Genomic DNA, 14,013 nt, shown 5'->3' on the forward strand with positions numbered 1-14,013 from the left:
AATAGAGATCTTTTTCGCCGCAATGATTTTCTTCGTAATTGAATGTGATGACACGTAAGGCTTCTTTTTGGTGACTAGACTTGCCATGTGGGAAGTGCGTCGATATCGAGGCTCATAGGCGTATCCATTCGGTTCGGATAATTAGCCGAGGATTTTCCGCCACACTGCGCAGTTGCCAGCAGCACGGGCCCTGTGACATCTCTCCCAGTATCTTACAGCATCAGCGGCTTCCAGTCAGTTTGAACCTGCGTCAAGACATCACATCGTCAAGGCAGAAAGACAGCATGAGTCAACCTCCAACAAATCGTGGCCACGGCCGCAACATATCAGTCACAAGGCGTAAGTTCGCTCATACAAGTTTGAAATTCTGAGTCTCACCAGGTTTCATCCGTACCTGTTCTTGTTGTGTGTGCCTTGCCTTACTTGCCTCTTGACGCCGACAGATATGCCAGCAGATTTGTGCAAAGGATGCAGCTACAAAGGCATCGTTTCAATGATACTGACACAGATTGGCAGCTGTTCGCCCACGGTCATCGACTAAGGGTCCTCTAGACTTGGACGAGTGAGCAAGCCCCCCCTTCTGGTACATGCGTCTCACTGACAGGCTATTACAGCACCCCTCTGAATGATCCCCTATCGCCAAAGTCGGTCGCGTCAGAAGAGCCAGCGCAGCAGCGGCCATTATCAGGACAGCGGTCACCAGCGGTGATTCGTTCTCCGTCCCCCTTTGTAAAAACCGCCATCACCAAAGACTTCAGCTTCCTCCTGCGTCCGGAGATCTACCACAACATCAACCCAATCAACATTCCTGTTGCATTTAAAACCTCTGCAAAGCAGCCCACTGCTGATGCCGCTCTTGATGACCTCCTGGCCATGGGCCACTTTCGCGCGGCTGCCATCGCTGCTGTTCAAGAACTAACAGGCAACGGCAGTCCGGCACGGCCTCGTGTTGACCCTGCAGACCATCAGAGAATCTTCAACTTACTATACACGCGCTTGGCTTGTCTTACACTCATCGACGCAACATCTATTGCGGCGCAGGAAGTCAGGGCGCTAGAAGACCTCAATGCAGCCATTTACATTGACGAGAACACTGGCGAACATCTGGTACCTTGGGAGCTGCGTGTGCTGAATGTTCGACTTCAGGCATTGGGCTTTGGCGACCCCAGAAGATCCGTCATGAGCTACCACGATCTGGCGAGGGAAGCACGAGAGCAGATCAGCAAGGCCACATCTCGGCATGACAACTCGGCACGCGAGCTTTGGAAGGCGCGGCTGCATGATTTAGGGATCAACGTCGCCGGTGCTCTCATCGAGATGGATGACCTTTCCGGCGCGGCACATCATCTAGCTACGCTGAAGGACAGGGGCGATGGCAAACTGGCGCTTTCCCGGGCTCTCATGTGGCTGCATCTTGGTGATGCGGACTCGGCGCGCCGATGCGTACAGGACTCTGGAGAAGATGGGAAGCATGCTGAGATGGTAGTCACGGCGCTCTGCCAAATGGCTGACGGGGAGTATGACGCAGCATTACAATCCTGGCGGGGACTGAAGGAGGAAATAATGGACGAGATGATTGGTGTCAATATGGCGGTGTGCCTTCTATACACGGGCAAACTGACTGAGGTCAGCCTCCATCCCCCCCCGCGAGACTTGCATTCGCGCATGACAAAATGCTGACTGAACATAGGCCCGGTCTCTCCTCGAAGACATGGTCGACTCAGGCTACTCGTCGCACACCCTCCTCTTCAATCTCAGCACAACATACGAGTTATGCACAGAGAGAAACCGGAATCTCAAGTTGAGACTGGTTGATAAAGTCGCCGATCTGGACGAGACACCCAAAGGATGGGAAAAAAGCAATGCCGACTTCAAGCTGTAGAACATTTTGTGCTCATACTCTCCGTACAAGGGTTAGCAATTCCGTGTGGCCCCGGCGGGTCCCGTCCAATCAGAACCGTGTTGCAGCACAATAAACTTGCCAATAATGGAGTCCAGCTTGACATGCACAATCAGACGGACTGCTTACCAAGATGCTTAGTTAGGGGGCGTGCATGCTGTAGCATAATGACAAACCACGCGAACAACAGACGATCCGCTAACTAAACCCACCATGCCAAGGACATCACTCTGAGGAGGAGGGGGGTAGATGGTTATATTTTTGGGACGTCCTGGTGAAAGCAAAAACCCCCGCAGCTCCCGGCCAGAGGCTTGTCTCGCATCATGGCAGTTTTCCTTGATGTCTCGTCCGGTGGTCCGTTGTCTCGCCGTCTCAGTCGGAAAAGCCGAGGCGGAAGCAAATGTAAGATTACCGTCAGCAGCTGATCAACAACGAGCACCTTTACACAATGCACTTCACGGGTAAAGAAGAGCTTTCAGCTCAAGTTTCCGAAATGTCTACAAGAGATTTGCAGCTTCAGACGATTGCCCTTCTGGAAAAGATTGCGCGATCGCAGGCGGCCTTGGAGAAGCGGGTCGATGCGATGGAGAAAATGCTCTCAAACCGCGTCTCGCCCTCGGCTATCCCGAGCTTCCCGCAGTTCCAACGACTGCCTCCCGAAATTCGACATCGTATCTGGTCGCTGGCGTTGCCGACGAGAGCTCTCCGCCTGCACAAATCGACAAAGGATGCTTTCAAGCCAACGCTGCGACCGCCCGCAGTAGCGGAGGCTTGTCGCGAGGCGCGTGCTGTTGCGACGCAGCATGGAGGAATGGTGTGCCTGACCGGTTATGCAAGGAGCCCGAATGATCAGGCAAGGACGTATCGAACGTGGTTTGATGCTCGTCATGATGTCCTGGAGCTGGAACGATGGGTCTCACTCGAGGCGGATGAACCGCGCGGTGTTAGAAGCCTCGTCCAGAGGGCACGGCACATTCTCGCCCCTCGTGCGGAAGCAGAGTGGTTCGCTCAGTTATTCCGAGAAGCGGGCTCGCTGAGGCAAGTCAGTCTAAAGTTCGACACCTCCATCGCAAGCCGATGTGCCTGGGACCCCAATGTCATAGGCGACCTTTTCGGGCGCGTCGATACAGTACGGATACTTGACCTCGAAGACGCAGAGGAGATAGCGCGATTCAAGGCCGCATTGCGAGAGCATTGGCAATGTCCCTTCTTCTGCGGGTTTGACCTCGAAGGGTGGGCAGCTGCAAGGCCCACGATGTCGGGAAGTCATCGGGACGAAGACTGGATGCAACGTTTAGACAAGACCTGGATGAGTGAGATGGCCAGAGGCTGGGTCATGGCTAAGACAGGGACGACAGAAACGGATGTTAACGAGATGAATGTGGAGGACGCTGAAGTTAGGACTGCGCTGGCAGCGATGCCTGGAATGAGGCTTGTAAGGGGATATCTGCTGGCTGATGTTCATACCACCCGTTAAAATACCCATCAAAAGACACACAAACTTTAATGAAAGCCAGGGCTTCGTGAAGAAGCGCCTTTTGAGGGCGCAGCTGGGTAGGACCTAAAACCGCCTTTGGTGCTTAGCGCATCTGTTTCAGTGCCCTTGTGGCGTCAACGTCCGTGTTGTTGGACCAGGCCCCGAGGCACAATGCTAGGCTGAAGACTAGGCAGAACTGAGGCCTACGACGGGGTTGAAAAACAGGCAAGGCGGGAGTCATGTCTGTTGATGGTCCTGGGTATGTAGGTCCTGCTCCTTCGCGGGAGTCCTACAGCCAAGGCCGGGGTTGGCGGGGACCTTTGCCGCGGGCCCGACTCCGCCACCACCGGGCCGGGTGCGCTATTGGAGTCCTACCGAACCACAGACGACATTTTGACCGTCAAAGAGACACTTTTTATGCTGATTTAACCCCGGATTATTTTGCAGTGCATTTTTTTTTTTTTTTTTTTGGGTTATAGTATATCATGTAGTCTCGACGGTATTGCGAAAATGTATAACACTTTTTACTCAAGATATTCTTCTTACAGCCCGAAGATGAGCAGCAGCGGCAGCAGCAGCAGCAGCAGCAGTAGTTCGTCCAGGTCATTATCGGTGCATAGGGTGTAAGTGCATTTTAACACAATCTACTTTACCACAGCAACTAAAAAAAAACATATTCACAGTGAAGTCGACGTAAAAGACTTTTGCACCTCCAACCCCGAACCACCACGGCCACCAATCGCACCAAAAGGCGAAGTCGTCCTCCTCGTCGGGCCCGCATCTCACGAGATCCGCGTCCACGCCCTGGTCCTCTCCAACGCATCCCGCGTATTCGCGTCGATGCTGCGGAACTCGCACCCGGAGTTGAAGTACAGCGAATCCGCCGCCGTCCTCGCCGCGACGTCCTCCTCGCCTGCCCGCATACCTCTTCCGGAAGACGACCCCGCTGCCCTGGAGACGATCTGCCGTGTCCTCCACAACCGCACCGATCCTTCACTGTATGACCTCTCGCCGCAGCAAGTCCTGAGTGTCGCGATCGCTGCGGATAAGTACGACTGCGCACCTGCGCTGGCGTTGGCCGTGGAGCATTGGTTGTCCCCTGGGAAGTTGGAGGGGTTGAAGTATGCGGCGCAGGACGACTGTATCGGGTTCCGGAGGGGGGATTTGCTGCTTGCAAGTTATTGGTTCCAGAACGAGCGGGTGTTTAAGGAGGTTACGAGGATGTTGATTTGCGAGGTCAAGGGCGGTTATGAAGGCTTGGCTGAGGAGAGGGAGGGCGTCGAAGAGCTGCTTGCTTGGAAACTTGCGCGTAAGTTTTTTTTCTTTTCTTTTTTCTTCTCGATACTAAGGTCAAGGTACTGACGGTCACAGTCGCGCTGGAGTCTCGCAGGAATAGTCTCCGACTATCCCTTTACGCAGTCCTTATGGAGCACGTCAACGTCCCGTTTCTCGATTACATTCCGGGGCGATCCTTTTTTGGGTTCCGCAGACGGACGAGGTTTACGGAGAACGTGGCGATTTCAAAGGTACTGCGGAGTATTGATAGGGAAGTTTTCTCAAGGGAGATTTCGTACATGTCGATTTCGGGTGCGGTGAAGCAGGCTGTCGAGGTCCCGGCGTTGGCGTATAATCGCATTCCGTCCCTCGAAAAAGTTTACAGGGAATACGCGCCACCTGGGGAAAGAGGAAAGAGGCCTTATTATAAGGTTTGTATGGAGAAGGGGGTGAATGAGTGGAAGAGAGAGGTGAAGGGGCTGTGCTTGGCGTGTTTGCATGAGCAGATGGTTTGTGACGAGGAGGGGCATAGGGATGGGGAGTTGAGGAGGATGTGGAGGGAGCTGGGGAGAGAGAATGATTGGGATTGCTGAACTGGGCGGCCTTGGCGAGGGTTGGTTAAGGGACTGCCGAAGGACTTATGCAAACTAGACATTCACTTACGATTAGCTTTCATTTACTTTGTAAAGAGCCTTGATTTTAGTTCCTGGCTTGGGAGGATATGTGATTCGGCAACATCAACAGAGTCACGCTCCCGTATCTTTCAGGCTTCTTTCCACTTTACATTATCTCTTCAGTCATCAACGTCGTATTTCACATCGGACAATGAGATCTTGAGTCCACAACTCAAATTGCTATATCGAGACGTAGCAACTTATGTAGTAAACGGATTGTACACAGCACCGGTATCATCCGCCACAACTCTGAGCTTCTTGTTCTGCCTCCTCAAGTACGTCTTGGACGTGAATGCCATGGTAAACGTCAACCCCGCGAACACGATCTGGAGAATCATGGCCATCGTGTAGCGCGGCGCGTCGCTGTCGGGGAAGAAGTAAGGTGACATGACGTTGCCAAGGTGGCCCATGATGTTCACAATCGCACCGCCAGCGGCACGCTTCTCAGGTGTCTGACTGAGCGATGACACAGCCCAAGTGTATACTAACGCGTTCGCCGAGAAACTACCAGATGTGTAGAGAAAGGCAGCGGCGTAGCGAGCAGGCGTGTTTAGCGTCGCCACCGAGATGATGAAACCGGCGATGGAGACGCAGTTGTTGGCCATGATGTGGAAACCACGTTCCTTCTTACGGTCTGATGACCATGCCACGCAGAACGACACAATAGTGCCGAGAATGTATGGTGGAGCGGTGAGGACGAGAGCCATTGTGCTGCTGCCGAGGCCAAAGCCGCGAACCATGGTGGGGAAGAAGTTGTTGAAGCCGTACGAGGAGGTCATGAAGATGTTCATGAAAATCTATCTTGATGTGAGCGAGGGTGGAAAACAGACCAAACGAGTTGAACTTACGAAGATGTACGTCTTCAAATCTGTCAGCGCCAGGCGCAAGCCCTGCCATACAGTCGAGTTTGTAGGTTCCTCCACGCGGTCGGCCTCGATACGGGCCACAGCGATTCTCCGCATCTCTTCAGTCATGGACCACATGGCGCCTCCATTCTTGGAGTGCGGGTAGTTTGGCAGGATGAAAAAGGCAGTCAGAGCAAAGAAGGCGCTGAGTGCTGCTTCAAGGATGAAGAGCCACTGCCAGCCTGCAACGCCTGCAGCACCCGACATACCGGAGAAGACGCCGGCAGCAATCAGGCCCGAGAAAGCCTGCGCGAGAACCAAGCCGGAATAGAGAAGCGCGGTACGAAGAGCTAATTCTCTGCGAGTGTACCAGCACGACATGAGATACACAGCCTGTCGGAGTGTTAGCTCTGACTACGTGAAGTAGAATGCTGGAAACTTACACCAGGAAATAAGGGAGCTTCAATGATTCCCAGCACGAACTGAACACCGAACAGCTGACCTGGACTAGTCACACCTGCAGTAGCTGCGGAAACTCCAGACCACAGGATTGCGCAAAGTGGCAGGTAGACGGCAGGGCGAACTCGGGTGATGAGCATGTTGGAGGGCAGCTGGGCCAACATGTAACTGCAGAGAGTCAGTAAAGCCCATAGGAAATGGAGGCTTTGACTGACCCAACGGTGAGCAAGGCCACAGCGGTGCTATAGTCGGTGTTTCCCAGCTGAAGCGTTGCTTCAAAGTCTTCATCGAGGCGGGCTTGGCTGGTTCGTAGACGGTTAGCAACGTACAACAACGGCAACGATTCAGCACTTCGCCATCTTCTCTTACGCAATGTTTGTGCGGTTCAAGTAGTTAAACATGTATAGAATCCACAGCTGAGGAAGCAGAGTCATATCCAGAGTCCGGACAATCTTCTTTTCCTTGGCCTGCCAGTCAGGAATACCCAGAGCATCGAGCGCATTCTGCCTCTGGGCTTCCTTGAAGGCCTCGGATTGATGAGTCGGCGCTCTTTCGAGCGTGTCAGAATCATCCCCGACGGCCTTCTCCGAGGCGATGTGAGGTGCTGCGGCTCCCATGGTGCTACCATGTATAACGGGCTCGTTGCCCGAGGGGGCATCAGGCACCTTGTCATTCGCCATTTGAAAATTTGGAAGAAAGATATAAAGGAAACTCGATGACACTGTCCGTTTGTTCCCTTTGACAAAGCTTCGTGATTTTATATCTCTTCCAAGCTTCCCCACACTACCCCAGGTTACCTCCCACTTACTCCGCATTGTTCATGAAAAGATGCAGAGTTGGATGTAAGCAACTCCGTGGGGGGAAAGGAAACTCCATCTGCCGTCCAGCATTGGATCCATAGCAGGTATTTCTTGGTACGGTCTTGGTATATGGAAGGATGCCGCCCAGCCCGCCATGGCCGTTCTGGAGACAGGAGCACTGGTTTTACTCGAATTTGACTGGTAAACATGACATCAGGTCCATACAAATCTCTCCGTTGGATTCTCGCCCAGGAGAGGACAAGAATTGGCAGAGGAGTATGTGGATACGGACTTGTCCGCAGTGTGGGGTGTGTTCATGGTGTTGTTCGGTCAGCCAAGACGCGGGTGTCAAATTCAGGGTAGCGAAGCCGAAGCGGGTGCTTTAGCCGCATGAGCGCCGCTGACGCACGACTCATGGCAACCTCAACGACGCCGCATCTCGACGTCGTGAAATTACGGTTGTCTTATGAAGGGGTAATGTCTTTTCGATGATGTGGGTTACGCGCCACGGTTCAAGGCATCCTGGACCCCCACTAATAACCACCAAGACCTATTGTGGCTTTAATAGTAGGAAACGGCTGTCTAGAGGAAGAGCCGTACAAAGGATGCCACCCCGGCCTACTCAACTGTCTTGAAAAGTTCTTGTATTGAACAAGCATTCGTAAGTTCTAGATCCAATTCATGTTGGCTATGCGGAGACCCCTGACAACGATACCGGCCAGTAAGATATGATCGATTCAAATGCAAGGAAAACTTTAGATCATGTAACGATTCATAATAAGCGAGGTCACTAAGAGACAGCTTCCACTGTTACTCCACATATGGCTTGGCCTACTGATCTTCAAGTTCTCCCTTCATTGCTCTGGATGTACATAGTAGTACCTATTCCAATGGTTCTTGACTTTATAAGTCAGCTAGTTTTCCCTGGTCTGGTGCTACAACGGAAGAGCTTTACGCCCGATAATGTCAATATTTCTTCAATCCGAGCCATATTACCTTGAAATATCCATGTCGACTCCAACGGCGCTCATGACGAACAGGAACCGTCGGCTGCCCTGTTTTCAACTTGTATTGAGAAGAGCGCTTTACAACACGATGATAGAAGTGAAACAACATACATAGTACAGTAACCAGAGCAGTGGCTTTGAGGACTACCTGCCTCATCTACCAAATAGTAGTTTTACCTCAAACTAAAGCTTGGTCTTCTTTAGGTTACATGGATGATGATGCCAACTGGGGGTTACACCGAGCCATAGTCCATGTCAATACTTCATATTCTGCGCCCCGGGCTGCGACCGCTGGTGCTCAAAAAAAAAAAAAAAATCACACAATAAATTCATGCCATTTAGAGAATTAGCTAGTTTTCATTATTAGTTGGGCGACTGTTGAATATGAATAACGCCGATTTCCGCAGAACCGGGTCGTTAAGCCTCGAGGAGCCTCTTCGGTAGTCAACCAACGTCTAACACTGTATTTAAACGCCGGAACGTGCACCGCAAAACAAACTTTGCCCCACCAGCCCACTAAGAGGCTTACCTACAGACGTCAACCCACCGTGCACAGGTAGTAATTCACACAGACCGTAACCTGAATCGAACCAACATTTTCACTCACTCTTCACCTCACTCGACCTCCTACGCAATCTCACCTACCAGTCTCACCGGCACAACAATGGTGAGGACTCGTCCCCGTAATAAAACGCGGCGCGTAGCTGTAATAGACTACGGCTCCGACGGCGAGCCCCCCGACGTCCATGATGATCCCGATGATGAAAATTTTGAGGCGCCGCCCCCGGACCCGGAAGACGATGAGGACGACCGCATGGATGTCGACAATGGCGATGACGATTTCGAGGCGGAAGACCCTTCATCACTGACCATTGTTAATGCCGCCAACAATGATGACGACGATGACGAGCAACCCACGTACACCAGCTCGGCTGGCCTACGCAAAAAGCCTACCGATATGACCGCCCTGGAACCGTACCATGCTGACGGTAGACCGACGCGGTACTACACCGGCGCGCTCAAGAGGGGCCAGAGGATTCAGGTACTGGACTTTTTTTACGGCCCAGAGGAGGAGGCGGTCAGGATTGCCGGGTGGTTACTGAACCGGTGGGCTGGGTACGGCGTCCTCCCGAGCAAAGTGCCTGATGGCGATGCGTGTCCTGTACCGAGTCCGTGGCTTGAAGAGGGCTACGCCGAGCAGCAGGAGAAGGTGGCGAGGGAATGGTTTGTACGGGTCAAGGAAGAGAAGGGGTGGACGGAGGGTGAGAGGGGCATGAGTGCCGAGGAGGCAGCCGAGTACCGCATCCAGCCGGGAGGGCAGCTTGCTACGCTGCTCGGGCCATATCCGGAGCAGAAGGAAGTGAGGATTGCCCCGTATGACGGCATCACTTTGTCGGAGTCGGGATTGCCTCTGGAAAAGGCTTCCGAGGAAAAGTCTGCCGGGTGGATGTTTGATGTTGGCGGGCTCGTTGTCGGCATGGACTGGGCCATCAGAGCTGAAGGAGCGTCGCAAATTCTCGCGCTTGCTGTCATCCCCCACTCTGACCAGCAGTTGGTTTCTGAGGCTTCTTATGACAAGAAGAAGGGCATGATACAGCTGTGGGAGGTTCGCAGCGTGGAGGACGAGAACGGCATGATTTACCCAGAGAACAGCCCTGCACGGCTTGCTCGAACTGTATGCGCGGACTGGGGCAGAATCAAGAGGATCAAGTGGTGTCCTGTCCCATTCACAGACGATGGTTCTCTGGGGTTAGTGGCACTTCTCTGTGGCGATGGACAAGTTCATGTGGTCTCGATCAAAGACATCACCGATGATGAGCAAGATTCTTTCAGTAAGGTCTATTATTCCCCTCCAGGCAGCATCTACTGACAAAACCCCAGCAAAACTCGAGACCCCCATCGTCTCCCTCGGTCTCACTTCCGAAACGAACGTCACAGCCACCTGCTTCGCCTGGATCAACACGAACCGTCTCGTAATAGGCCACTCTGACGGGTCTCTGTCATTATGGTCCATCGCCCCGCGCGTGTGCCTCGCCCGCTACGATGTGCACTCGACGTACGTCATGCACATCGACTCCGCGTATCCCTCAAACCCCTACCTCGTGGCCTCGACTCCGATCGCCGGCTACACCACCCTTGTCGACCTTTCAGACCCCTCATGCGAGCGGACGAGCTTCCCCTGCTTCACCATCAGCCCCCAGCCGAACCTCCTGCAGTGGAATGATCACCTCCGGGGTTTCTTCAGCGTGGTGCCCTCGGCGAACCCCCTGAACGCGTCGGTCGGCTTCGTGCACTCGAGGTGGTACGCGGCGCAGGTTCGCAAGGTCATGGACGGGGACAGACTGCCTGCGTGTCTTGCCGTTGGCCTGCACCACCCGTTTGTCTTGGTCGGATATCTTGACGGGACGGTGTGGGCGGCGAACCCGGCGAACAGGATTTTCGCGTCCAAGCACCACTTCGGCCACAAGATCAAGGTGTTTGACCACCAGTACATTCCGCGGGAGAGGCTACCGCCGTCCGAGATTGCGGAGGGCGATGTTAATGACGGCTGCCGCGGCGCGTCGAGGATTTTGCAGGGCTTCAAGCCTGTCCCCAACGTCAATCCCAAAATCGACACGTGGAAGACCAAGGTCGCGATCAACAAGAAGAAGGACAAGAAGAAGCCCAAGAAGCCCAAGGCGAAAGCGAAGGGTAAGGGAAAGGCGGACGCGGCGGCGGAGGAGGACGATGCGGATGTGCAAGGAGGGCCGGAGGAAGGGGACGGACACTTTGCGGACCCGAAGAGGGCGGTGCTCTCCGAACCGTTGACGAGAGTCATGACCATGGCGTGGAACCCGAACCGGGAGGTCTCGTGCTGGGCGGCCATTGCCATGGCGTCGGGTTTGGTGAGGGTGTTGGATTTGGGAGTGGAATGCTAGACTTGGCCCGGCAGCGGCGCCTCATGCGGGGCGCGGGCGCATGATGTTGAATGATACCCTTTATTAAACAATACCTCTTTTTCATCTACATTATGGAAAGTTTTACGTCGTTTCCATCGGCGCTATTATTCTCAGGTACTAACACTGCGACCCCATGACAGTGTGGTGATAATCAAACGCCTTGGCCATGCCATAGAAATGCGTGACGGCCGCAAGTACGACGAAGAAGTGGAAAATCTGATGCGAGCTGCCCCAGATATCAAATGTGCCGGGAGAACTCCGCTCGGGCCAGCGGGCAGCGTATAGGAACGCGCCGAAGATGTACATGAGGCCATGCAGAACGACCCAACTCAGACTCATGCGGTTCTCGAGATATCCGCGTCCATACACGCTCAAGCCGTGAAGAACGGGGACGACGCCCGACGCACCGAGAGCAACGAAAAGACAGGCACGGAAAGTGCGCCATTCTGGGGTGCGGAAACGCTCAAGCCAAGAGACGATACCACAGCCGAGGCCTAGGAGGGCGATCTGTGACAAGAAGTTAGCGATGTGTTTGTAAACATATATCAAGGGGGAGATATACCGTGGAGATGTACATTGTCATCAGGCCCGGGTGGCAGAAGAATCCATAGTAAAGCGCAGGCACATAGCTGCCGACGATGAGAAAGACTATGCCTGAATAGTCGAGCTTATTGCCCCATTTCGCAACGGCGGGCGAGTGGTTAGACAGGGCGTGATAGGTGGCGCTCATGCCGAGGCATGCGACGGCGCCGCCGAAGAAACAGGAAAAGACGATTATGTCGGAGGCCGAAGCTGTTTCGTAGCGAGGCGCAATAACGGTGTAGAGGAACGCGCCACCTCCCAGAAAAGCGAGGGCGCCGAGAAGGTGAGACCAGATGTTGACAGACTCATTGTGCAAGTAGCCCAGGCTTTTGAATGAGCCGATGTACGAGTTGGAGTCTGGGCGGTAGCCGGAGAGGATGTAGGAGTTGTCGCGGCGCCAGTGAGGAAGGTCATCCCAGAGTAGGAGAAGGGCGCGCTCGATCTTTTGTTCGATATCATGGGCCTTGTGTTCTACGGTGGTGAGGAGGGACTCATGAGAAGCATCTTGCGACTTGGTGTTGCGGTTTCTCACGCCGGCTGAATCAGCGCTTGCGGCGGCAGTCATTGTTTTTTTTTTCTTTTTTTCTTCCTTCGCTCTAATAAGATTCAATACGCTGCTGAAGGTTTATTTGAAGTAATGTATGTTTCTGTAGAGAAAATGAATGTATGGTGCCAAAAGATTGAAATTCATCCTCAGCAATGCGGATGAAGGGGTGTTTAAGGCCTGTGATATTGCTCCCTAGCGACATCACTCAGCGGGTGAGCAGCGGGTCGGCCAGGGATGGATAAATCGGCCTGGTGGGATGTAATGGGAATTGTTGGGATTTCCACATGCTGAAAATTGCGCTTTTCCCGGCTCCGACGCCGTTTGACGGGCTCCGTTCGGAGCTTTCCCAGCTGGTGCCAAGTGGAGGGACGAATACAGCGGGCACACTGAGCGACGGTCCGTCGGTGAGACTGGCTGGCCATCACACCGCAGCGGAGCAGCTCCTCCTTAAAAATCGACACAGGAGACCGTGACACACACTGAGACGGACACTGGATGGAGACGGTTCCTGTGCGAAGGGTCTTGTGGGTAAAGGGATCAGCACTCGCACGCGATTGTCTTGTGATAAGAAACAATACCAGACGACTGCTCTTGGAAGCACACGAAAGAATCCCATGTTCATTGTGAGATTTTTTTTGGCACATCCATCTAGTCTTGCATCCGAGTCAAACGGAATAGAGGCTCAGGTGATCTGAGTCCAAGGCATGAATGACAAGTCAGGACCATACCAGCATCACCCATGCGAAAGCGACGCAGCTCCAGTTATTCTTATTTCCAAGGCTCCGTTTAAAGTCATTTCATTGCATGCTCGCGTAGGTATGTAAAAGTATACGCCTTTGGCTCCCGGGGTAAAAAAAAAAATAATGTCGAGACCAGCCATGTCTATACGTCGAAAACAGAAGCTGTCTGCTGTCGGCTGTCGACTTTCAACGTCCGTCCCTTACGGCAACTCCATCGCACTCAGAGATCATGCAGTTTATTTCTTTCCGCTCTTCTTAATGCCCTGGGCGCCGGTGTTAAGAGGTCCCTTGCCGCCGGCCTTAGCGGCCATGTCCTTGCGAGCCTTCTCCTCTGTAGGGTCGAATTAGTATCTTTGTGCAGTCGCAAAAGTCTTTAGAAGTGTTCGCGGGAAGAACGTACCGGCACGCTTCTTCTCGAGGAAGGCGAGGTCGTCCTCGTCGAGGTCCTTTGCCTGCTTCTTCGCGGCCTTGAGAGGCTTGGCCTTGCCACCTGTTTTATCATCCGTCAGCACACATGAGTAAACAGTAGCCTAGAAACAAAAGAAACTAACCTTCACGGTTTGCGCCACCCATTTTGTAGTTTTGTCTGGTGGTAGTCTGGGACGAGTATCAACTTGGGCGTGGAGTGCTGAAGATAGCAAGGCTGAAGTCGCAGAGTTGCAAGATGTGCAAAGAGTTTAAAGGAGAGAAGAAGGAGCGGCGGCGCAAAGAGACCATCGGACGTGGGGTGAAAATTGCCCCTCCAGCTACAGGAATCGGTCAGCGGCT

At 53.4% G+C, this 14,013-nt stretch overlaps 7 protein-coding genes across 7 annotated transcripts; 4 read left to right on the top strand and 3 right to left on the bottom strand.

The window, feature by feature from the left end:
- Positions 1 to 284: 284 nt before the first annotated feature.
- On the top strand, positions 285 to 1,882 carry CTRU02_208447 (uncharacterized protein; the record flags this gene model as incomplete). The annotated part of the gene is made up of 4 exons (XM_070205094.1): positions 285 to 339; positions 517 to 562; positions 615 to 1,626; positions 1,691 to 1,882. 4 exons carry the CDS (start codon positions 285 to 287, stop codon positions 1,880 to 1,882), a joined length of 1,305 nt encoding a protein of 434 aa, XP_070061169.1.
- A 466-nt stretch (positions 1,883 to 2,348) lies between these two features.
- On the top strand, positions 2,349 to 3,377 carry CTRU02_208448 (uncharacterized protein; the record flags this gene model as incomplete). The annotated part of the gene is made up of 1 exon (XM_036728440.1): positions 2,349 to 3,377. The coding sequence occupies one exon, from the start codon at positions 2,349 to 2,351 to the stop codon at positions 3,375 to 3,377; it is 1,029 nt and encodes a 342-aa protein (XP_036579724.1).
- Positions 3,378 to 3,932: 555 nt separating this feature from the next.
- Positions 3,933 to 5,245, top strand: CTRU02_208449 (btb poz-like protein; the record flags this gene model as incomplete). The annotated part of the gene is made up of 3 exons (XM_036728441.2): positions 3,933 to 4,000; positions 4,061 to 4,686; positions 4,749 to 5,245. The coding sequence occupies 3 exons, from the start codon at positions 3,933 to 3,935 to the stop codon at positions 5,243 to 5,245; spliced, it is 1,191 nt and encodes a 396-aa protein (XP_036579725.2).
- A 281-nt stretch (positions 5,246 to 5,526) lies between these two features.
- On the bottom strand, positions 5,527 to 7,310 carry CTRU02_208450 (major facilitator superfamily transporter; the record flags this gene model as incomplete). Its single annotated transcript, XM_036728442.1, has 5 exons — positions 5,527 to 6,123; positions 6,175 to 6,564; positions 6,615 to 6,798; positions 6,846 to 6,932; positions 7,000 to 7,310. The coding sequence occupies 5 exons, from the start codon at positions 7,308 to 7,310 to the stop codon at positions 5,527 to 5,529; spliced, it is 1,569 nt and encodes a 522-aa protein (XP_036579726.1).
- A 1,791-nt stretch (positions 7,311 to 9,101) lies between these two features.
- CTRU02_208451 (Transcription factor tau subunit sfc6) lies at positions 9,102 to 11,355 on the top strand (the record flags this gene model as incomplete). The annotated part of the gene is made up of 2 exons (XM_036728444.1): positions 9,102 to 10,269; positions 10,319 to 11,355. The coding sequence occupies 2 exons, from the start codon at positions 9,102 to 9,104 to the stop codon at positions 11,353 to 11,355; spliced, it is 2,205 nt and encodes a 734-aa protein (XP_036579727.1).
- A 138-nt stretch (positions 11,356 to 11,493) lies between these two features.
- On the bottom strand, positions 11,494 to 12,523 carry CTRU02_208452 (ADIPOR-like receptor SPBC12C2.09c; the record flags this gene model as incomplete). Its single annotated transcript, XM_036728443.1, has 2 exons — positions 11,494 to 11,883; positions 11,939 to 12,523. 2 exons carry the CDS (start codon positions 12,521 to 12,523, stop codon positions 11,494 to 11,496), a joined length of 975 nt encoding a protein of 324 aa, XP_036579728.1.
- A 958-nt stretch (positions 12,524 to 13,481) lies between these two features.
- On the bottom strand, positions 13,482 to 13,818 carry CTRU02_208453 (coiled-coil domain-containing; the record flags this gene model as incomplete). Its single annotated transcript, XM_036728445.1, has 3 exons — positions 13,482 to 13,576; positions 13,646 to 13,735; positions 13,797 to 13,818. 3 exons carry the CDS (start codon positions 13,816 to 13,818, stop codon positions 13,482 to 13,484), a joined length of 207 nt encoding a protein of 68 aa, XP_036579729.1.
- Positions 13,819 to 14,013: the final 195 nt, after the last annotated feature.

This window comes from Colletotrichum truncatum (assembly GCF_014235925.2).
Source record: "Colletotrichum truncatum strain CMES1059 chromosome Unknown Contig_0005, whole genome shotgun sequence".
Classification (NCBI taxonomy): Eukaryota; Fungi; Ascomycota; class Sordariomycetes; order Glomerellales; family Glomerellaceae; genus Colletotrichum; species Colletotrichum truncatum.